At 39.5% G+C, this 21,944-nt stretch overlaps 3 protein-coding genes across 4 annotated transcripts; 1 reads left to right on the top strand and 2 right to left on the bottom strand.

Annotated features, from left to right (window-relative positions):
- Positions 1–1,172: 1,172 nt before the first annotated feature.
- On the bottom strand, positions 1,173–10,510 carry sirt2 (sirtuin 2 (silent mating type information regulation 2, homolog) 2 (S. cerevisiae)). Its single transcript, XM_047390712.1, has 16 exons — positions 9,367–10,510; positions 9,205–9,254; positions 8,975–9,023; positions 8,559–8,669; positions 7,662–7,703; positions 7,430–7,536; positions 7,295–7,351; positions 7,131–7,199; positions 6,914–7,043; positions 6,781–6,840; positions 6,567–6,622; positions 6,407–6,483; positions 6,230–6,281; positions 6,063–6,130; positions 2,378–2,444; positions 1,173–1,659 (listed from the first exon to the last, which is right to left on the bottom strand). Exons 1-16 carry the CDS (start codon positions 9,380–9,382, stop codon positions 1,519–1,521), a joined length of 1,152 nt encoding a protein of 383 aa, XP_047246668.1. The 5' UTR covers positions 9,383–10,510; the 3' UTR covers positions 1,173–1,518.
- Positions 10,511–13,545: 3,035 nt separating this feature from the next.
- LOC124883808 lies at positions 13,546–20,698 on the top strand. 2 transcript variants are annotated; one of them, XM_047391155.1, is made up of 11 exons: positions 13,546–13,706; positions 13,878–13,945; positions 14,298–14,388; positions 14,491–14,546; positions 14,636–14,741; positions 14,849–14,904; positions 15,509–15,595; positions 15,680–15,733; positions 15,856–16,066; positions 18,939–19,035; positions 20,564–20,608. In XM_047391155.1, the coding sequence occupies exons 1-9, from the start codon at positions 13,686–13,688 to the stop codon at positions 16,025–16,027; spliced, it is 711 nt and encodes a 236-aa protein (XP_047247111.1). In that variant the 5' UTR covers positions 13,546–13,685; the 3' UTR covers positions 16,028–16,066; positions 18,939–19,035; positions 20,564–20,608. The 2 variants fall into 2 exon arrangements, with proteins under 2 accessions (XP_047247111.1, XP_047247112.1); XM_047391156.1 differs by lacking the exons at positions 15,680–15,733; positions 15,856–16,066 and having other exon boundaries at positions 13,563–13,706; positions 20,564–20,698.
- On the bottom strand, positions 17,317–21,756 carry dmac2 (distal membrane arm assembly component 2). The gene is made up of 6 exons (XM_047391154.1): positions 21,051–21,756; positions 20,562–20,752; positions 19,490–19,570; positions 18,879–19,018; positions 18,577–18,739; positions 17,317–17,869 (listed from the first exon to the last, which is right to left on the bottom strand). The coding sequence occupies exons 1-6, from the start codon at positions 21,066–21,068 to the stop codon at positions 17,695–17,697; spliced, it is 768 nt and encodes a 255-aa protein (XP_047247110.1). The 5' UTR covers positions 21,069–21,756; the 3' UTR covers positions 17,317–17,694.
- Between the last annotated feature and the right edge of the window lie 188 nt (positions 21,757–21,944).

Here is a 21,944-nt window from a genome sequence, read left to right as displayed (position 1 = left end):
TAATCAAAGAATTGGAAAGGAAATCCTGAGTAATTCATGATTGGGCAGGTGAGTGTTAGACGGAGCAAAGTGCGGTAGCTGGAGTTTCAGTCTGACGTTTCAACCTTGTATCATTCTTAACTAACTGCATTCATACGAAGGCGCGCACGACAAAACTTCTCCAATGACACAAAGTGAGCATGATCGGTAGGAAACATTTATTGAAAGAATTTGCACTGGTTTGTATAATGAGTACATGGTAAAGTATTTCAGTCCAGGTCAGTATTTATTAATTTCTTTACACAATGTTTTAGGCTCTCACAGATCATTGATTCAGTTTGTCTTCAAAACGTGATTACATCAATTTGTCTTTTTTCATTTTATGTCCCTACGTCAGTTTGCATCTAGATTAATTTGGCAAAAAATTAAAAAACTGAACCAGGGAGCATGAACATTACATAAAAAATATAATATATTCTGTCTCATAATTTTATAAATGACAAGATAATTAAAATAAATGAGTAAAAGCCAAACAAAAGAAAAATTAGTGATGGTTTGGAAATAAAGTCACATTGAAGGTTCAAACTTACAAACATTTTCACTGATCAGGGGGGACATTTTCTGATGAAAGCATTGTGACAGTTTTATCAGCCTGTAACTTGGGAAGGAAACTGTTAGGACACCTAAGAGAGGCTCGTTATCTTCAATCCAAATCAGGTTCTCAGTCAAATGCAGCTTGTCATGCTTAGAAGTAGCACAGAGACTAGCTTCCACGCATGGGGCTAAAATCTATGTACAATCCTGTTATGTTGGTCAGAGGAAACAGCTCCTTCTGCCCCCTCCCTTCCCTGAGGACATTTGTGGACCTGCTCAGAACGTTGTGGCCGGTTGATGAACATTCCAACGTACCATCAAGGACAATGGCCTCCGTGACAGTGCTTCATGGACTTACTTGCACACACTCACTTGCACACACACACATGCTCAAGATAGACATATGCACCCCCTCACACCACCTTCACCGTTCCCGGCATGATGTTGTTTTGTAAACGTGTTGCTTCTTTGTGCTGAGGTTTTTTGCAATCTCAAACTGTATCCTGCTAAGGATAAAGTGTGAAATATGATTTTTTTTTTCCTCTACTTACCTAATGTGGCCTCTTTTCTCATCTAGCAAGGGCAGCGCCTGTGAGTGGGCAGCAAAGCCTCGGTGACCCGTCCCCCCCTTGTCTTGTGTCATGATGTCTGTTTGGATGGGTTGTACTGGAATTCTAATTTCCCCTCGGGGATCAATAAAGTATCTTTGAATTGAATTGAATCTACAGCTGGGGCAAATAAATCCTTGTGGAAAACAGTGACGTTAGTAAAGTGCAAATGACTAATAAACAAAAGCATAATTACAGCAATAAACTGTCCTCAGATCAGAGACTCACAAAAATCCCAGCTTCATTCCTTAACAACAAACCCTTGTATATTAACCTCTGGTTAAGCTTTAAACAATGACAATGTATTTTTAATTAAAGGAGACCACTCTCTGACAGGTCACTCCTCTGCTTTGGGTTTTGGTTCAGCTGAAGCCGGGTCCCCCTTGGCTGCGGCTCCTTTGCTTTCCCCAGCCTTCTCCTTCCGGTCCTGACTGTCGATCCTGATGTGCTCATTCTTCACAAGTTCTTCCAGCTCTGCCTGGATGGATCGGAAAACAAAACAAGGATCGACGTAGAAAAGGCACATAGTGACGAGCACAACAAAATAAAATAAAAACAACAAGTTTGATCTTTGCATTTTATGGTTTTACACTGATGCATATGAGGCATATAAAGATACGCAGCCTAAAATTAATAGTACTCCAGCATCAGCTGTATAATTTAGAGGTATGTGACACTGCTGTAAAATTTTGATAATTGCTATGCAAATCTCACACCAACACCCCAATAACAGCATCTCTTTATTGTACGCTATGCCATGCAGAACACTCTGTCTGATAAAGACTCACTTATCTCAGCATGTTGAATGTTGGCTTCAACTGACGGCAGCTTGACCTATTATTTGATTAATTGGAGTAAGAATCTTTTGACCACTTGGCTGCGTTCACAGACTGTGTAAAACGCTGACAGTGGGGGGCTATATCCCCCAATAGAAGCTTACTCTGTTCCGATGGAGTAATACACTGTAAATGTTTCACCCTTCATCCCAATATACATGCACTATACAAAAAAGGGGCTCGTTATAAGCAACGTTTACACTTAAATGCGCTTCATTTCTTCATAGACCCACATCAAATGCATTTTTAGAAAAATTGTTTTGATTGTGTATGCTCATCCTGTACTGACGGTTCTACGCTCTACATGCTGCACAGCTGCAGGGGAAGACAACGTCCCAGAGAGAAGACTGTGGAGCTCACCTTCCAACCCAACAGGTCAGCAAGAGCCAAGCAGCCGTCATCACAGGTACTGATGTGAGCAACATCTCTGGACGCAGGAAAAAAGACGACATGTCAGGACGGAGCCGACTTCACCACAAGTTTTCATTTCCCATCACAACAAAACGAACCAGAAATACGATCTGTGTCTTTAATTAATCCAACATGGTTAAATTCAGATTTTCCTTGCAGTTTTGTTTATCCCAAACGATTCATTACAGGTGCAATAGACAGCTTTGAAATACAGGCTGTTCCACAAGTGGATCAGCATGCAAAAAAAACAAAAACAAATACAAGACAGCCTGAATATAATAAATAAGTAAATATATCTGAAATCGAATGCATCAGTCTTAGTTATTTTGATTACTAATGGCCAAGGTTCTATGTACTACTCCGTGTGGACAGATTATTGCATGTCACAGATCCATTTCTGTCTTCCAGACTCAAACATTTTAAATGTTTCTCTTGTTCTGGGATTTTAGTTTTTCTTGTTAATCTGACCATATAAATAATTCTGGAGCCAATAATTATAGGTCCATGTGCTTTATGGTTTATGAGAATTCAAGCTCATTTTTGTTTTATAATTTAGAAAATTATATTAGTTACAAATATTTGCAAGAAGAAGCTTTCTAGTAATCAGTTTTGTAATGAGTCTACATGTTCTTTGTGTCACTGAGGCATCTACCATGAGGATGCTTCTCAGTCAAACTCAAACAGAGAAAAGACCTCCTCAGCAAAAACATCACTGAATTTTGTCTATTTTTATTTGAGAATTCTTTATTTTGTCAACTTCGATATTGTTTGTATTTTTTTTTTTTTATAAATTTCTGTAGGCACTTCATCTTTTTTAATTAATTGTTTAGGTGATTAGTTGAATATTACTTCAAACAACATGGATTCTGTGCCTCTCCACTCTTCCTCCAGACTCTGGGACATGGATTTCTAAATAAAATGCATAGTTTAATTTTATCTACAAAAGAGGCTCTTAATGTGCTGCCTCCAGCCTCAGCCCAGTCCTTGTGAAGCTCCACCAATTCTTGAATGGATTGTGCTTCACAATCCTCCCAAGGCTGCGGTTATCCCTGTTGCTGGTACACATTTTCCTACCACACTTTTTCCTTCCATTTACCTTCCGAGGAAAAAGCTTGGATACATCACTCTGAACAATCAGCTTCTTTAGCAATGAGCTTTTGTGGCTTCTCCGCCTCAATGACTTGTCTTCTGGACATCCGTCCGGTCAGCGGTGTTCCCCATGATTTTGTAGACTACTCAGTCTATACTTCACCAAAATTGAGTATTGTTATACACATAAACTAAAGTTAATTATGTATTTTTTTTTGGCTATAAAAGTTAAATGTCACTCCCGGACATAAACTTAAACATCCATATTGACCGAACACCACCTGTATCTGCATGAAATGGTTTGTTTCTGCCTTAGCACATGATGGTGACGATGTTTAGAGGAACAGTCAGAAGGTAAGAATGACAATGCTGCCTAAGAAAAGAATAACAACAGATTTTCAACAATGAAAGGAGTAAAACAGAGAAGTAGGAAGTTAAACTTCAAAGATTTGATCAGTGACTTAGCTACCAGGAAGCCTCGCCGGCGCTCTTGGTAAGTCAGGATGAGCAAGGGCAGTGATGGCTGTCAGATGGCTTATTTAGGAGAAAGATTTGTGCTTCTAGTAATTCTTTGTTCTCATCTTGTTCAAAAATCTGCTGTTTTACTGCTTTCAGATGATGATGTTAATATAATTTATTTTGATTGAAAATACAAAGTTTATAATTGTATAAAAGTTATACAATAAAAAATGTATATTTACGTTTATTTGTTTTTTTTTTTACTTTCAAGAATGTTAAGAGAATGTTGAGTTTTCACAATAATAAAAGTCATGGAGACTGGGAAATATGGCCTTTAGCACATTTTTTATGTCCGCTTTGAATTTTGCATAAAATAGCAAATTGTATATTGCATGCAGACTGTTGCATGTACAGTTCACTAGCAGTAAATATTGTGCTTGTACAAGTTTTGAACTACAGGAAGTGAGACAGTTACAAGCTTTTAAAGTTAGTTATGTAAAGCATTGATGGGCCTTTTAATTTTTTGTCATGGGGCCCAAAATTCCTGGCTGTGCCCCTGAGCCCACTGCCCCAGACTGGGAGACCATGTAGAGGCTCAGGAAACTTCTGCAGATGTTTTGACTTAATTAGCTGATTATAGTGGGACACCATGAGTTTCCAAAAAAAAAATTTTCACAATGTTCTAATTTTCTGAGACACTGTATTTTGGGTTTTCATTATTTGCGTGCCATAATCTTTAACGTGAAGAACAAGAAATAAAGGCTTGGAATATTTTACTCTATTTTTAATTAATCTATATAATATTAGTATTACTTTCAGAAATGAGTAACAAAGTATTTGAGATTTTTTTTGATGTAGCTGTATTTGTGCCTCCATGCTTAGCTCTGACCCTGTTTGGATTAGAGATGGTCCACAATAAATTCAACCAGTGCTCCCAGTCTTATTTAAAAAAATCTTTAAACAAAGAGAAATCAAAACCCTAACCCAGATTTTTTCCACCACAAAACAAAAATAAGAGGCAGCATATAAAATGAACACTTATTTAACAATTCGATGAATTTGGACGAAGCCTTTTAGAAATATTTGTAAGATTTTTTTTTTTTTTGCATTTTAAACCAAATGTTGAAAACACCCAGACCACCTACAAGCAGTGACAAAACACAGCATGTTTCTAGATTTCTTCTCAAGGCAAGGCGGAGAAAGCCAAACTATTCTTCTGGTAAGAGCCACTCCTGCAGCACCAAAATTCCTTTTTTCTTTTCCAAAAACAACAACAAACTGTTTTTGCTGCATCACTGTTGTCTGAAACATTACATCCTAAATGTGAACATCTCTATTCTGCATTGAAGGCCGTCTTGGAGCCTTAAAAACTTTTATTCAAGTCGCATTTTTACAGACGACTGAATAAAATAAGTTGAGGAGCTGATGTTGATGTTGAAATGGAAGCAAACTAGTAAATGAGCGGATCATTAACTGGGCGTGTGTGTGAGAGTCCGTTAATTTCTACCTGAGTGATGAAAGATAATGTGCTGCCCTCTGGTGGTTAAATAATAGACGACTGACTTGTCTAGAAAACAAGACTTTAAAACTTTTACAGAAATAATTAGAATCAAAACTAGAGATGCACTGATCAGAATGTTGAGTGTAATTTCTAATTAAAATATTTTAACGCTTTGAGCTGCCAAAACAGATTTTAACAATAACAATTTATTTTTAAGAAGTATAACATAAGAACTTATAAGAACAGTAATAAAAGTATTTCTAGCAGTAATTGTGAGTATTTTTGCAAAAGCAGTCACCTCTTTGATTATTTCCTAGAGAATGTAGATCTGTATCCTAGCTCTAAAATTTTAAAAATCTGCACACATTTGAAGTAAATGCATCCCCAACGAGTAATAAAGTTGCAATGTCACCAATATATAAACCAGTTTATAATAATAAAAATTATCTTTATTTTATTTTTCATTGCAAATAAGATTACAATGAAACCCAGAACGGCAGTCTGCATGCTGCTCTAACTACTAGACTACCACTCCCCCTAGATAGTATGATATTATGAGATAATATGGTAGCGTTAGAGAATCACCTGTATGCCTTGTCTGAGTCAAAGTCCATCCCGCCTCCAAAACTGAGCAACCCCAACATAGGATCTGCCTGCAGACAGAATCAAGTAAACTGATGCAACTAGAGTGGCATAAAACAGACAGTGTGAAGAAAGTAGGTACGTAAGGCTGACAGAGCTGTAAAACTCACCTCTCCTGCTTTCTCCATGTTAATAAGCAGCCTGGGGCAACTTTTTGAAACCCTAAAAGATGAAAGAATCTCAGAAATAGCCAAAGCAGGACGGTTCCACTGATGACTGAGTTACAATACACACTCAAGTTATAAATGCTGTCATGCAAGCAATCCACCAGACTTGATGTGGAGTACCTGCTGACTAAACCTGCAAACGGCTGCACCTGCAGAGACGTGCCCATAACTATGAGAAGATCGCACCGAGGAAAATCCTGACAGAGAAAGAAAGGTGGGATATTTATTTGCTTTTCTGCAAAGAGGTTAAGTCCTGCACAAAGCCCTGTTATGTGCTCACCGATTTCATGGAAGTGAAAAAACGGGCTGGCAGGTTCTCTCCAAAGAAAACAATATCTGAGTAAGGCAAGATGCAGAAAACAGAGAGCAAACATCTGGGAGCTTCATGAAACTAGAAACAACTCAATGATGTACAGAGATGGTTTACAGAACTAAAATGAAGAACCCTAAATTCAGAATGACAGTAAAATTAATAAATACAATGATCAACTGACCTGGTTTGACCAAACTGCTGCACTTTTCACACTTTGGAATCGTGTCAGAGAAGATTTTTTCTACAACCACAAAAAGACAAAATTAGAAACTTAAATCTCCAAACATCATTAGAGCTGAGAGAAGTCCCAGCACCTTTCATCCAGTCCAGGTGGTACTCCTTTCTGCAGCAGAAGCTGACACAGTGGGAGGTGTGGAACGTTCCGTGGGCTTCGATCAGGTCCTCACCTTCCAGCCCAGCCACCCGCTCTAGGGTGTCGATGTTCTGCACAGATACACCCCAGCAAGAACACAGGAACTTAAAGTAATTTGCATTTCTGTGTGTGCAGCGACATGCTCTTTCTCCCCCCACCTGTGTGTAGCATCGTCTCAGAAGCCCTTTGTCCTTCAGCATCTTTATGAAATAGTGGCAGATTGTCGGCTGAAATCAAGCATGAGAGTAAAATGCAGCTCAGAGCCTTTAGTACATGAGACAGCAAAGAACAGCTTTCCCAATCTGCAGGCTGTTTGTTGTACCTTAAACTGTCCTGGGTACAGCTCCCTGGCCAAAGCGAAGAATGGTTCTGGATGTTTCTGTGATGAAATTATGCCAAATTACTTGTTTGTGTGTCATGTTTTAATGACACACAAACAACTAAAACTTTAACAGACCTTAAAGTAATCGATCTGGAAAATGGCCTCTGGGTATGGAAGATTATATTTTTGCAGATTTGCATAGAGGCCTGTATCTGGAGAGCGGAAATCTGGGATACCAGCAGCTGTGGAGGCAGAAATCATGAGGAATTACTGAAACTGAAATAATTATTTAATAATAATCAGTCAGTAGTTCATTCGCTTAAAATGAATCTGATATATATATTCTTACATGTATGTATATACTTACATGTTGATATTCCCGCTCCAACCAGGCAGATAATGTTTTTACCTGTTTGGATGCACAGACACTCATGAGCCCATTAATAAATAATTCAGTGTGCTCCACATTTATTGGCGCCCCTAGTAAAAATCTGCAAAAAGCCTTAAAATCAATCTTTTATTCACTTTTTTATTGCAGCAGCATAACTTCACAATGAAGGTACATTAATTCTGTGGTAAAACAAAAAGTCAATGTTAAGAAACAAATGTTCCCAAAAAAATGTATAAAATCACAGGTGCAACAGCTGCTGGCAGCCCAGACATTCCTTCAAAATTCATGTACTTTATGCTTTACCGTTTTAAGTTGATCAGAGTTTCTAGGAACTTTTATTTTGTGTTCTATTATTTCCTGTTGGCCTAGCATATAGGTACGATGTGACATAGAGGGTTATTTCTCTTAGCCACCCTTCAAAATGGGCAAGCCAGGAGAACATGCTTTTCAAGTGAAGCACATGTGTGCTGATCTCCATACGTGAGGAGATGGTCATGCACAATCTGCAGGACAGCAATGGAGGTCAAAAAGGGAGAACTGGCAGCAACGAGCAGCACCTTGGGGTCACCAAGTCTCCGCATCTACCACTATATGACACCTACCTGCCATATGGTTGTTTGGGAATGATGTCTGTCCAACCATAGTTTGCAAAACTCCACAGGGATTTTAACTGGAAAGTGTGCTTTGGACAGACAAGACTGAGATTGAGCTTTTCAACACCAAACACTCCAGGTGGTGAGAAGCCATGGATTGTCATTTGGAAAATTTCTTTATGCCCATCATTAAACTTGATGGAGAATATGTAATGCTGTGTGAGATTATGTTCCTGCAAATAAGCAGTAAGCAGTAAACCAGAATGAGGAAAATGCTCACATTTGCCGCTGTTTATGTAGCGTGCCACGCCATCCAGAGACAGTTCATCCAGAACTTTCTCTGCAGAGCCCAGCCCCAGGGCACTGGAGAAAAGGCTGCGCAGGAAGTCCACTGGCAAGGACAGGAGTGAAAATGCAAGACAAGATTAGGATATTCACCTGTGTTTGGCCATAAAACTAGACAGAAGCAGGATATAGGATATACAGTATTGTAGTATGAAAGGGGCAGGTTAGTACTTCCAGCTCCTGTTTTACTCTTGGAATTCTGTAAATTCCCGCTTGTATTTGTGTTGTGAGTCTTGATATATGTATATTGCAAAAAAATGAATAAAGTCAAACTGAACTGAACAATAAAAAAGCCAAATAACGTGAACATAGCAGTAGTCTAGGCACTATAAAGTGTGTATTTAAACGTACTCTCTGTGTTTCCTGCAGCTTCGTCTTCACTGCTGTCGTCTGATTGCTCCTGCAGAGGAAACAAAGTTGACATGTAGAAACATCTCACTGAAAACTGCAGTTTCCGGGATCAGCCTGAGACAGAACAGCTCTTTGTTATGATGCTAACCATCGCCCATACACGACATCTGACAGCAGCTAAAAAAAAAAAAAAAAACATCCCAAGCTTGATATAATACAGTAAATCCCACCTCGGCTTCAGCTGTAGCCTCCTCCTCTTGTTCTTGTTTTTCCTGGTGCTCTGGGAATTAAATCGCCATGATGTGAAACATGACAGACTTGTTTTAAAGGGACAAAACTGACGTGATAAAACAACAACTGTGTCTCTTTTCTGGGTCAAACAGCCACCCTACCTGATGGTTTAGACATTTATCCGTCTGCTAGGACTCCAACACTACACCGTTAGGGTTGGCATTCAATAAAAATCTCTAAAATCGGATAAATGATCGAGGAATCCAACGCGTTGCTAGCAGACAGCTGCTCTCTCTTGTTGTTGTCCGTTACAAAACTACCTCCGTGTTCATCGCCACCGCGCTCTCAGGCAACATAAGTTCCCGCTGCTGTTCATTTTAATTATTACAAAAAACAGCTATTAAAACTTTCAGTATTATTGATCTAATCCTACAGTTAATGAATGCAAGTTGCCTTAAAAAGTATTGCCAGTTTAATTCGTTATACAACATAATGTATGTCAAACGTAGCAGCATTTTAATATTCTATATATATTCACAACTGCCAACCAAGCTATTGCAGATCTATACATACAGAAGCGACAGTCACGGTTTTCTTGGTGTCTTCATCGGTCCGGTGTGGACTTTATCTGCTGCAGGAACAAGGCTCACACAAGATTATGGGCTTTGGTTTCTCGCATAAGCCTCCACTGTAAAGATTACAAATACATACAGCCACACACACGTGGGCACATATTGGCACCTCTGTTTTATTATATAAAACGGCCTAAAATAAACAAATAAATAAGCAACAAGGAGTCTAATCTCTCACTAAAACACAACACAAAGAGAAAAATAAAATCACTTGGGACACAGTTCCCATAAATCCCATAAAAATAAATGTATAAATATCACAAGCCACAGAGGCCCATTTCTTTTCTTTTTTTGGAAAAATACTAATTTAAAACAATTTTAAATGTGAAGATATTTGAAATTTAAAACCTGTTGGAATATCTGTCAATTAACTAAAATGAAGTTATTGATTTGTTCAACAAGATAATGATCCATCGCATATGGCACATCATGACAGAAATGGTTCACCAGACACAAAATCAACCTTCATCCATGGCCACCTCAGTCCCCAGACCTAAACCCTGTAGAACGCCTGTGGACTGAAATGAAATAAAAACAGCATACGAGAGAACCCAGGACTCTGGATGATCTAGGGAAATTGTGCAAAGAGGTCATTGACCTCCCCCCATCTGTATGTTCCAACCTGGTAAAATGTTATAGGAGAAGTCTCAGTTCTGTCAGAACAGAGCCAGCCTTCTTTATCAGCTTGTTGAGCTTTTTAAGTCCTTGGCTCTGATGCTGCTTCCCCAGCAGATGATGGCAGAAGAGATCACACTTTCCACAACAAACTTATAGAAGATATGCAGCATCTTGCTGCAAACACCAAATGTCCTAAGCTTCCTCAAGAAGTACAGTCTGCTCTGTCCCTTCTTGTAGATGGCTTCACAGTTGCATCTCCACTCCAGTCTGTTGTCCATGTGAACACCGAGGTATTTATACTGACAGGAGTGTATCTTGTATTGGAAGTCTGAGGTGTACATACTGACAAAGCAGGTTGAATTGTGTTAAATGTTCTGGAGAAATCAAAGAACATGATCCTCACAGTGCTGCTGGCTTTGTCCAGATGACAGTGGGTTTGTTGAAGCAGGTGTATGATGGCATCTTCAACTCCAACTCCACAGAGATAAGCAAACTGAAGGCGGTCCTGATAGTTTGTTACTTGCTTACTCAGGTGGGCCAACAGGACCTTCATAATGTGGCCTGTCAGGTCTATAGTCATTGAGGACTGATGGGTGAGATTATTTGGTACCGGAACAAGACAGGCGGTCTTCCTTAACACTGGAACCTTGTCCTGGGCCAGGCTAAGGCAGGGCAGAAGGTGGAAGATAAAACATTTGATGTGTGACAGAAAAGCTGTGGGTCAAAGGAGGGTGGGATGTCTGTTGGCTGTGAGCAGGAGATAAAGATGCTGAGCTTGTTTCTAAACACAACTTATTGAAGAATGTGTTTAGTTCATTGCTCGGTCCTCCAAATATGCTGAGAGGCATCACATCTATCACAGATTATAAGCATAGTGACCAGCAGCTCAGCCATGACCCAGCTCTCCCTGACACCTTAAACAGCTTCTTTGCACACTTTGACACTCCAACCAGCAGAAGGACTGAACACCTACCTCAGCTGGAAGTACAGCATCAGCCTCTCCTCCTGCAGCTGCTCCAAGTGACCTCCATTATGAGAAAGATCAACATCAACAAGCCTGCAGTTTCAGACATGGTGTCAGGTTGGAAGCTAAAATCATGTGCTGACCAACTTGCAGGAGGTTTTTTTTTAACCTCTCCCTGCAGCTCAGCCTTCAACACCTTCAACACCGTCCTTCCTGACATGCTGGCCATGAAGCTCCACAACCTTGGTTTATCTGTAGCACTTTGCTCCTGGATCAGTGACTTCCTCACCAACAGACCCCAGGTGGTATCTTCTGTGACGGCGTGGATTTAGAGCTTCCCGGCATAGGAGAGAAAAGACTTAGCACAGGTGGTGAGGACAGCAAAGGGGATTGTGGCTCTGGCTGGATCCTTTTCTAGGGCTTGCAGATCATCCAACTTGTTTCCCCAACGATCTCACATTGCCCATCATAATCGATAGAAGAGATGGTTTGAACTTCCTCCTTCTCTCTCTTCTCTTTGCTCCTTCTCTGCATACATGGCACCTCCTTTTCAACTCATCAGGGATTTGGGATTGTAATTGAAGTATTTTAGCTTTTGAGATATTAATCAGCTACTCCCACTTATTAAAAAAAAACACCTTGTTGCTATGGTGATGCATCATAACAAATTTCCAAAAGTAAAAAAGTATCAGCAAAAATCCTTCCAGCTGCAAAGCAGCCGATACTGGAGAGGATAATCGTCCATAAAATCTATTTTTATCCACCACAAGAGGAATTTGGGTCTACAATTATTTAAACATCCATTTCTTACAAATATCATCCTTAGTTTATTGTTAAGCAAACAATAATAGCGTACCACATAATCTTTTGTGATTTTAGTTTTGAAAATTTGCAATAATTTTGAGAAATCGTGAGTACTTCAGCCAATTTTGGCCCATGTGTACTTCGAGTATAAAGCTTACCTGAGATTCCTGAGAGCAAGTAGGCCGCCTGCAGTTATCCTTGGACAGTATGAGATGTCCAGCTCCTCCAGAGAGTCCTGGAAAATGTGGAGTCCTGCCAGGAACCAGTCATCCACCTCAGGACAGCCTTGTAGATTTAGAGTCCGCATATGTTGTTGCCTCTCTGAAGGTGTTGATACATCAGATCAAAAACTGGGCTAACATTATCAGTGTCACTGAAAACACTTAAGAGCAGAGATGAATGACAGAATCAAAATAAGACAAGGAAAGAATGTGGAAAGATGTCTATCAGAGCGTATTACCCAGGTTAGACAGTCCTGTGTAGTTGATGACAGTGTAACTCATGTCTACTTCTTCCACAGGTGTGTCCCTGTAGTTCAGGAAATCCCAGCTGAACTTGCCCCTTGAGTCAGCGTGGAACCATTTGGACTGGCCCACAAACCTGCAGAAGTAACACCAGTGTTTAATATATTACTTTAATATTTCATGTTTAAAAATGGTTTTGAAAAAGAAACTTAAGAGGGATAGTATCTGTGTTTCAAAAAGTGAACATATAAACTTTCTTGCAGCTGTTTCAGAATTACATGACACCAAAAAGGAAGAGTCAAGTTCAACCTGCTGATTTAACGCAATGCTGGCAGCCAAACTGTGAACTTTTGTTGCCACAAATGATTCAATATCATGAAAAAGCCTCTTTCATATATTGTTCGCAACCACTTTTCCGCTGGACCACATTTTGCTAGTTTTAAATGTAAAATGCTCAGATGATCATGTGGGTACAACTCAAATTTGAGGTGTAACCCTAACTCTCATCAAGAAACCATCTAAAATCTGTGATCAAAGTAAGCAAAACTAATAAATGGAAACAAGTTTTATTGTAAATAAAAATATCCAGGCAACTAGTAGGTTTTATTGTATTACACTGACAGTGTTAAACATGTACGGGACATTTGCATGAATTTGCAAAGTAACATACTGTGTATTGATAGGTAATTTGGGTTAAACAAAAATTTTAAAAAAGACCAAAGATGGTTCTGGCTAACACCAAACATGAAAACTCTCTAATTTTGGGTTTACAGGTAAAATATATGTTAATTTCTTCAAATATCTGAAGGATTTTAAACCTAAATATAAGTTGTATATTTTTGAAATCAGCTAATGTCACAGCCACTTTCTGGAAATGTTCTGTTGTGACGTAAACCGCTTCAGAATCTTCTCTGAGGTCTTCTGGTGGGAAGCCCAAACAGTCAGAACACTTGGTACTACTGTTTGCACGCATTTTGCTGGCCTAGAGAACCGCCGATATGGTTCATCGTCGATATAAGGTTTGTTACACTGACCCTATCACTGCTTCTCCTGCGTTTCAGACCTGCTTCACCCATTATCCTCTAACTTCTCCTGATTACTCCAGTAACAGTCTTGGAGGTGCTGTAGTCTCTCAGGCCAGTTTCCGCCAATTTACATATAATATTCTCCATTTTCCATGTTTTGTGCAGGAAAACCAAATCATTAATGAAAAAGTTGACGGAGATCAGCACTCACAGAAATATGGATTGGATGAGAGGTGAGAAAGTTAAATAAATGCAAATTATGAGGAAGCACAGAAACATTTTTATGATGTGATACAACTGAAGGTTTTTGAGCACTGCTTTAGTGGAAGCTGTGTTTTTAAAGGTTACAACATAATTTTCTGTACTTAGATTAACAAAATGTTAAGTGAGAATCTATTTAAGCTGCTTCTCTGATCTTTCCGCTGAAGATTTTATTGCCCTTTTCTGATAAAAAAAATGACAAAGTGATGACAACATTGCTGACGTTCCTAATCAACTTGACTACTTCAAAACCTGTGAACAGCTGATTTGTTTTTGAAATGATTTAAGTATTGAATAACCATCTGTGTTTCTGTGTGTGACCAGAGTTGCTGGTTCTGAAGCTCCAGCTGCCGGGACCTCTATAGAAAACAACTGGAGCACTTTCTGGCTGCACCACCTGTTTGGATACAGGCTGGTATGTTCACGAATGTCTGTCTTTATTCCTACACCAAATGTAGAAGGCTGGAATTTCTTAACTGTAAAGATGTTTGACCTGGTGGGTTTTTTTACACCACAGAATAAAGACAAAGGGTCTTCAAAGAGTGAAAACAAGCCCACTGAGCAGCAGCAGAGGTAAGAAAATCCTTCATTTGTCCTGCTAGGATGTGGGAAACTTCAAGTGAAAGGCAGCGATAGAAGTTATGTTTGGGTTTTATCTGCAGAGTGGCCTCTTTAGATGGTGCAGCTACCACCACAGCACATCCACCTGAGAAGAAAAAGCCACAGAAGAGGACAAAGAGTTTTTGGAGACTATTTAGTTGCTTCAGAGTGTGTTTGTCCAAATCAAACACTTCATGTGCTTCATTTTGAAACTGCTTCTCATGACGTGCTGTAGGTTGCTGTTTATTCAAATCAGTTTGCTGTTTATCTGACAGAGGAAAACACAAGTGTCTCCACTTTCTGATGATGATACTCAGGATCATCAGAGAAGGTAACTAACCTAATTTCCACTACATTTTTCCACATTTTGACAAATTACAACCACCAGCCTTAGTGTAATTCTTTGGGAATCTAGTTGATGGATAGATTTTAACAAATAATAATCAAAAGAAATATGGTCTGCATTTTTATTCATCCCCATTTACTCTGATACCCCTAAAATAAATCCAGTGTAACCAGTTGGCTTCAGATTACACCTAATTTCAGCATGGATCCCTGACAGAATTAGTACCTTAACATGATTGAGGGATTTGATTATGTCCGACAGCATCCTGTCAGGGTGTATGCTGTCCAGGACTTCAGGGCCTGGTAGGGTCTCCTCAACAAACTAATCTCAACTGAAATTATAGCAAAATATGTTTCTATAAAGTATTGAGATCAATAAAAACACAGGAGGACCCCAATAAATAAGGACTACTGAAGGAAATTGGTCACACTTGAATTTATTAAGGGGTATTGCAGTAAAGATGGCAAAATACAAATACAATTTTCATATATTGTAGCTTTTTAGTTTGAATAATTGTTTAGAGATTTTTTTCCACTGTTTAAGACATTTTCTAAATGGCTGATAGAACAAAACATCTTTTACTTCGCAGCTCACTTGAAACTGAAATCAAACGACAAGGGAGCAACAGGCAAGAAGACAATGCAGTGATAAAGCACTGCCAGGAAGCCCTCACAAAGTACCTTTACCGCTACACATTTAATATGGGCAGATGAGTAATTCTAATCATATTGGCTGACTGTGTCTGTTTGTGTTTGTGTAGCATCAACAGGATCCAGGTCCATCCCATTTATAGTAGACACTGTTTATTTCTTGGGTAAAAACATCTGCAACCAGTGTTCACACACATATCCACCGAGAACAATGAAGATGAAAACAATGTGTCATTAAATACCATGATGCTGTGGTGACTGTGGATTTGTTAAACACCTATGTTAGGACGCTATTTGTGGAGGTCAGCTCAGCCTTCAACACCTTCAACACCGTCCTTCCTGACATGCTGGCCATGAAGCTCCACAACCTTGGTTTATCTGTAGCACTTTGCTCCTGGATCAGTGACTTCCTCACCAACAGACCCCAGGTGGTATCTTCTGTGACAGCGTGGATTTAGAGCTTCCCGGCATAGGAGAGAAAAGACTTAGCACAGGTGGTGAGGACAGCACAGGGGATTGTGGGATATTGTTTACTGGATCTGGACTCGATTTATGCTGCAGGGGTCCAGAAAGGTGCCAGACACATTTCAACAGACCACACCCACCCGGGCAATGCACTGTTTGTCCTACTTCCGTCAGGAAAACTATTTAGGAACATCACATCAAAAACCAATTAATTCAGAAACAATTTATTTTCCAAAGCAGTAAAGATAATCATCCTCCTGCAGGGAGACACTAAACATCCCTACTGAAAATCAAACAAACCACCAGCACAGACTGTTTCAGCACAAGGTCCTTAAGGTCACTGGTGTTCCAGGGTTTGTTATTGGGAAAGCATTTCACCGTTCTGGTGGGGATGGTGTTGTCCACACAGAAGTTTATTTAGTCAGCTACACACAGTGCCACCCACATGGAGAGGCCATGTGGGTGGCACAGTGTGTCCCAGTCTGTAGCCTCAAAGCATGCAGGATGTCTTCAGCTTTCTGTGACCATCTTCTGCCAGTCCACCTCCTTTGCGTTTGCCGCTCCTCTTTAAATATCGGTCTGCTTGTATGGTCAGAAAGTCTGGCAGAGAGACGCTGGGATCAGGGACATGTTCCTGCAGCCACATCTCAGTTAAACACATAATACTGCATTCCCGATACTCTGGCTGGATCCTTTTCTAGGGCTTGGAGATCATCCAACTTGTTTCCCCAACGATCTCACGTTGCCCATCATAATCGATAGAAGAGATGGTTTGAACTTCCTCCTTCTCTCTCTTCTCTTTGCTCCTTCTCTGCATACATGGCACCTCCTTTTCAACTCATCAGGGATTTGGGATTGTAATTGAAGTATTTTAGCTTTTGAGATATTAATCAGCTACTCCCACTTATAAAAAAAAAAACACCTTGTTGCTATGGTGATGCATCATAACAAATTTCCAAAAGTAAAAAAGTATCAGCAAAAATCCTTCCAGCTACAAAGCAGCCGATACTGGAGAGGATAATTGTCCATAAAATCTATTTTTATCCACCACAAGAGGAATTTGGGTTCTAAAAAAGAATTAATCAGAATGAAAAGTAACAGAGCTACTCCAACCTGCTGCCACCTTGAGCAGTGCAATTTATACGTGTATGTAATACTTAAAGGCTTTTTACACATCTTTATTAGGGATGCAAATACATTTGTCTGATATGTATGAGATGGTTTTTATTATGTTTGTGAGTCAAATATAAATAAATACACACAATGAAGTTTACAATAATCCTTTGAATGATAAAAATCTTTATTATGTGCACCCATGTTTACATTCCGTGACAAATAAAGTTCCAGCAAATTGTAGTTGGACATGAACAGAAATTATTTTCTAAATGTGAACGTTTACATGATGAATGTGCAGCCTTACTCACCAACTGAGTCTGGGCTGAAGAAGTAAACTCATGACAAATAATCCAACTTGTGCCAACATGCTTATCGCACATCTGTTGCACGTTTTCACTTTTCTTGGTTTTCTGCATTTATTTTACCTTACGTTATGAATCTTCAATGAAATTATGTTTCATACTAGCTCTTGGTAAAAAAAAAAATAGAGCAAGATCAAAAGCCTCCAAGTCTTTCAGCACCGACTCCATCTCCAATCTGTCCACTACCTCCCTGTTTCCACATGCTCCTCTGACGTTTCCCCTCCAGCCTGCCTCAAACTGAGGTCGTAGCCGTCTGCTGTGATCTGGCACTGCGGTAACATCTCCTCCAGCAGGATGATCACCAACCCTGGACTTGAAATCCTCGGGATGGAGGAGACATTTACACGCTTCAGTCCCCTTCAGGACAAATAGGCACATAGAAAAGGATAATTTATTACAAAACTGGTTACTTTTCTTTAAAAGAGGAATGTCCAAAGTGCAGCCTGGGGGCCATTTGCAACCTCTAGAGTGATTCGGTGCGGCCCGTGACTCCAATTCCAGAATGATATATATTTATAGTGCAACCACGGTTGGTTGATAGAGAGGGAGACTTTTTATTTTCATTTAGGGCAAAATCATAACAACTTAAAATCTTCTTAGAATGGAAACTGTTGGGTACAATATATCTTTTATTAAACACACTTCGCATTCTCTATAATCTAATGGTAAATAGGACCACATCTATCTCAGGAGCAGATTTTGGTGCACCCAAATGTGCTTTTACGGAATTAATTAAACTTTACAAAATACAGCAATTGTTTTCAAAGAAAGAGTGACCCAAATCCTGTTCTCATTACTAAGAACAATTTTATTAATATTTTCTTCAACTGAGCTTAAAATAAATCACAAACTGACAAACTGGATGCCTTTCTTATGATTTGGATCTACAATTATTTAAACATCCATTTCTTACAAATATCATCCTTAGTTTATTGTTAAGCAAACAATAAGAGCGTACCACATAATCTTTTGTGATTTTAGTTTTGAAAATTTGCAACAATTTTGAGAAATTGTGAGTACTTCAGCCAATTTTGGCCCATGTGTACTCTGAGTATAAAGCTTACCTGAGATTCCTGAGAGCCACTAGGCCGCCTGCAGTTATCCTTGGACAGTATGAGATGTCCAGCTCCTCCAGAGAGTCCTGGAAAATGTGGAGTCCTGCCAGGAACCAGTCATCCACCTCAGGACAGCCTTGTAGTTTTAGAGTCCGCATATGTTGTTGCCTCTCTGAAGGTGTTGATACATCAGATCAAAAACTGGGCTAACATTATCAGTGTCACTGAAAACACTTAAGAGCAGAGATGAATGACAGAATCAAAATAAGACAAGGAAAGAATGTGGAAAGATGTCTATCAGAGCGTATTACCCAGGTTAGACAGTCCTGTGTAATTGATGACAGTGTAACTCATGTCTACTTCTTCCACAGGTGTGTCCCTGTAGTTCAGGAAATCCCAGCTGAACTTGCCCCTTGAGTCAGCACGGAACCACGTGGACTGGCCCACAAACCTGCAGAAGTAACACCAGTAAGAAACATCTCATAAATGCACTTGCCACGCTTCCTCTCATTGACTTCCTCCATCTGCTCTTCCCAAGGTACTGTAAGCACCAACATAACCAGATGTTTGGTGGCCTTAGAGGTTATGATCATGTCTGAGTGGAGTGAGGTTTCTGCTATGCGTTGAGAGCTGTTTTCCTATGTCAACCCAGCGTTGCCAGTCATAAGTTGTGTGGAAAAGGGCCTGTTCTGTTCTGGGCAGTGCCGTACATTTCTCTATTTGATTGTGTTGTTGACTTGTATATGGTCACAAGTTCATAACAAACACTTTAATCAGATGTACGCTGAGCTGGTCCTGTCAAACTGAATCTGAGGGCTGACCTGACCAGTCATAATAAATGTGGAAAACATCCGGTAGCCTGATGAAGGATTTACAGAATGTCTATAAATAATATAGAGAGTTGCAAGGAAGAGGCACTTACCTAAATCCTCCCCCTAGATTTAGAATATAATATGCAGATGCTATGTCTGGCCCATAAAACCTCTGGGTGTAACCATAGTAACTGTGAATGAGAAAAGGAAAGAAAGTGGGATTAGACATGAACTGGTTACCAAGGTCAAAGTTCACTAGAGTTAAACCTTAAAAACTCTTAATATATTTGCTGTTCATGAGATGCCAGAAACGTTCTGGAGTGGCTGGATTGCAGTGACAGTCAGTCAGCTGGTTTAATACATACTACTACACTTCCACCCCGCTTACAAGAAAGACGACATTTTTACTGTTTACAATTGCAGTTGGCAACAGAGGAGCAACAGGTATGTTAGGCACCCAACTACAGGCTGGTCAAACCAGCATGATAGCCTATAGCCTATTATTAAAATTGTAATAATCAATGTGTTGTATTAATTTAGCAGCAGTAGGCACAATTTCTGCTTTTCTGTTTTGAATTTATGTGTCTTAACAGTCAATCCATGGATTTTACTCAATGTTCTCCGACTGGGGACCACGTAGTCACTTGACATTTGCAGTCATTGCAAATAGCAGTTCTGCTATCCGTTCCCAACACTTTATAAAAACTTCCACACTGCTGACATTTTCACTTCTACCTTTCTCCTGTGGCAAACATATTCATCATGTAAGCGCGAATAACGTCACGCCGCGCTGGAGCTGCTGGCATCATCCTTACTGGCTTACATGCTAATAATGTCATGTATCTCTATATACAAAAGTTACTGTAAAATGGCAAAGGAAATCACAAAAAGTCAATGTAAATAAAATAACGATGGTATAATAACATAATAATAAGTAGTTTCCTAACAGGAAAGATGATGCCATGAATTTTATTGCACAAATAACATGTTGATTTGTAGAACCATAAGCAAAGCTCTTGCTCACATGGTTGCTGAGGTTTTAGACAATGTTTTATATTGGTCTTGAAAACTAAATCTAGTTGTTCCGTTGAAAACCCTTAAACATTTCACGGTTCTGTTGCTCTTCATGCAAACCAGGACTGGGAACTGTAGCTCTGAGACCGATACACCTTTGTGTCTTACAGGTTCTTCTTCCGGAGCTGGTCTCTCCCCAGCTGGGACCTCCACCTCAGGAGCATCTCTACATCATAGTAACGCCGGGCGAGGAAGAGGAGGCACCTGGACAGGAGAGAAGCAGGAGGTGCTGAGCTGGAGCTCCACTGTCGCCTAGGAACGAGGAAAAGAGCAAATCGCTGGCAGCATCTATGTAGAGACTGAAAAGATACAGAGAGGATCTGATGAAGAGGAGGCATGGACATACACCGTGTTGGTCAAAATGGAAAGATAAAAAAACAAAGGAGAAAAAGTTATAATATTACACTACTAGAAGCAACGGCGCTGTTTTCTGCTCAGTACAGCAGAATTATGCAAACTACTGATCACTTTAACATAACATCAGCTAACCCAGTAACTAATCCCATAACAGAGTCCCTCTTGAAATGAAACAGTTCGGTCAGGCCTTAAAACGTTTTAACCTCGCAGCATTTAGCAGAAATATGAAGGATCACTTACTATCAAGGGCGCCGACATGACAGCAACTTCCAACAGCAACCCATTAAGGACAAACCTTCCGCCTTCGCCTCTGGGATTTGTCGGACCCGTTGTTCTTCTTGTCACCACTGGGTGTCGCTAGGTAGATGCGTCTGAAAGGCACACATTAAACATAGTGTGATTAAGGTACTAACGATTTGCAGCATTTATTTGATGATGCCTGGTTGAGTGAATAAACAATTTGGCTTAATGAACAAACAGAATGATATTGAAATGATTTCCTTTGCATATATTAGGTCAAATATGATACTGTGCAAACGTTTTCAGATTATTTTAACTTTTACATTTTTCCCTTTCATAAAAGTCAGCACAACAGAGCGAGACATTTCATTCTTCTCTTTTAAACATGAGACTTCAGTCTCAGCTTTGGCTCTCTCCTGTAGTATTATTTATAAAACCTTTCTTAAGATGCCTTTTTTTTTCTTCCTGTGCTTGGTTCAGTCATTTCCTTGACAATTTTTCTGTGTCTGTTTCTATTCCGACAAAAAAAAACAAAAAACAGGCACAGACAGTATAAAGACAGCTGTCCACATTTTATTACCAAGGACCTCAAGTAGGCCTTTATGAAGGGTTTCTGACTTCATGTCATTGGTGTCACTGAGAATCACTGAACCAAGAAACCCAGATTTTTTTCTTTCTCACCACAGTGTATGATTTATATAATAAAATAAATAAAAATCATTAAATGAAAATGAAATGCATTGGATATCTAACAAAATAATTTGTATAATAAACTTAGTTCAGTGTTTAATATATTACTTTAATATTTCATGTTTAAAAGTGGTTTTGAAAAAGAAACTTAAGAGGGATAGCATCGGTGTTTCAAAAAGTGAATATCTAAACCTTCTTGCAACT

Source organism: Girardinichthys multiradiatus, chromosome 18, assembly GCF_021462225.1.
Source record: "Girardinichthys multiradiatus isolate DD_20200921_A chromosome 18, DD_fGirMul_XY1, whole genome shotgun sequence".
Taxonomy (NCBI): Eukaryota; Metazoa; Chordata; class Actinopteri; order Cyprinodontiformes; family Goodeidae; genus Girardinichthys; species Girardinichthys multiradiatus.
The sequence above is the reverse complement of the archived record's forward strand: the minus strand, read 5'-3'. Positions and strand labels throughout refer to the sequence as shown.

Bases quoted from the DNA above. Each gene is read 5' to 3' on its own strand.
- LOC124883808 (XM_047391155.1), top strand. From the start codon at position 13,686: ATGGTTCATCGTCGATATAAG. The intron at 13,707-13,877 runs GTTTGTTACACT...TGTTTTGTGCAG, and splicing joins TGGTTCATCGTCGATATAAG to GAAAACCAAATCATTAATGA. The intron at 13,946-14,297 runs GTGAGAAAGTTA...GTGTGTGACCAG, and splicing joins AAATATGGATTGGATGAGAG to AGTTGCTGGTTCTGAAGCTC.
- sirt2 (XM_047390712.1), bottom strand. The intron at 9,024-9,204 runs GTGGGATTTACT...TTTCCTCTGCAG, and splicing joins AGGCTACAGCTGAAGCCGAG to GAGCAATCAGACGACAGCAG. The intron at 7,352-7,429 runs GTCTGTTAAAGT...ATTTCATCACAG, and splicing joins TCCAGATCGATTACTTTAAG to AAACATCCAGAACCATTCTT.
- dmac2 (XM_047391154.1), bottom strand. The intron at 19,019-19,489 runs GTAAGTGCCTCT...TTACTTCTGCAG, and splicing joins AATCTAGGGGGAGGATTTAG to GTTTGTGGGCCAGTCCACGT. The intron at 18,740-18,878 runs GTAATACGCTCT...CAACACCTTCAG, and splicing joins CACAGGACTGTCTAACCTGG to AGAGGCAACAACATATGCGG.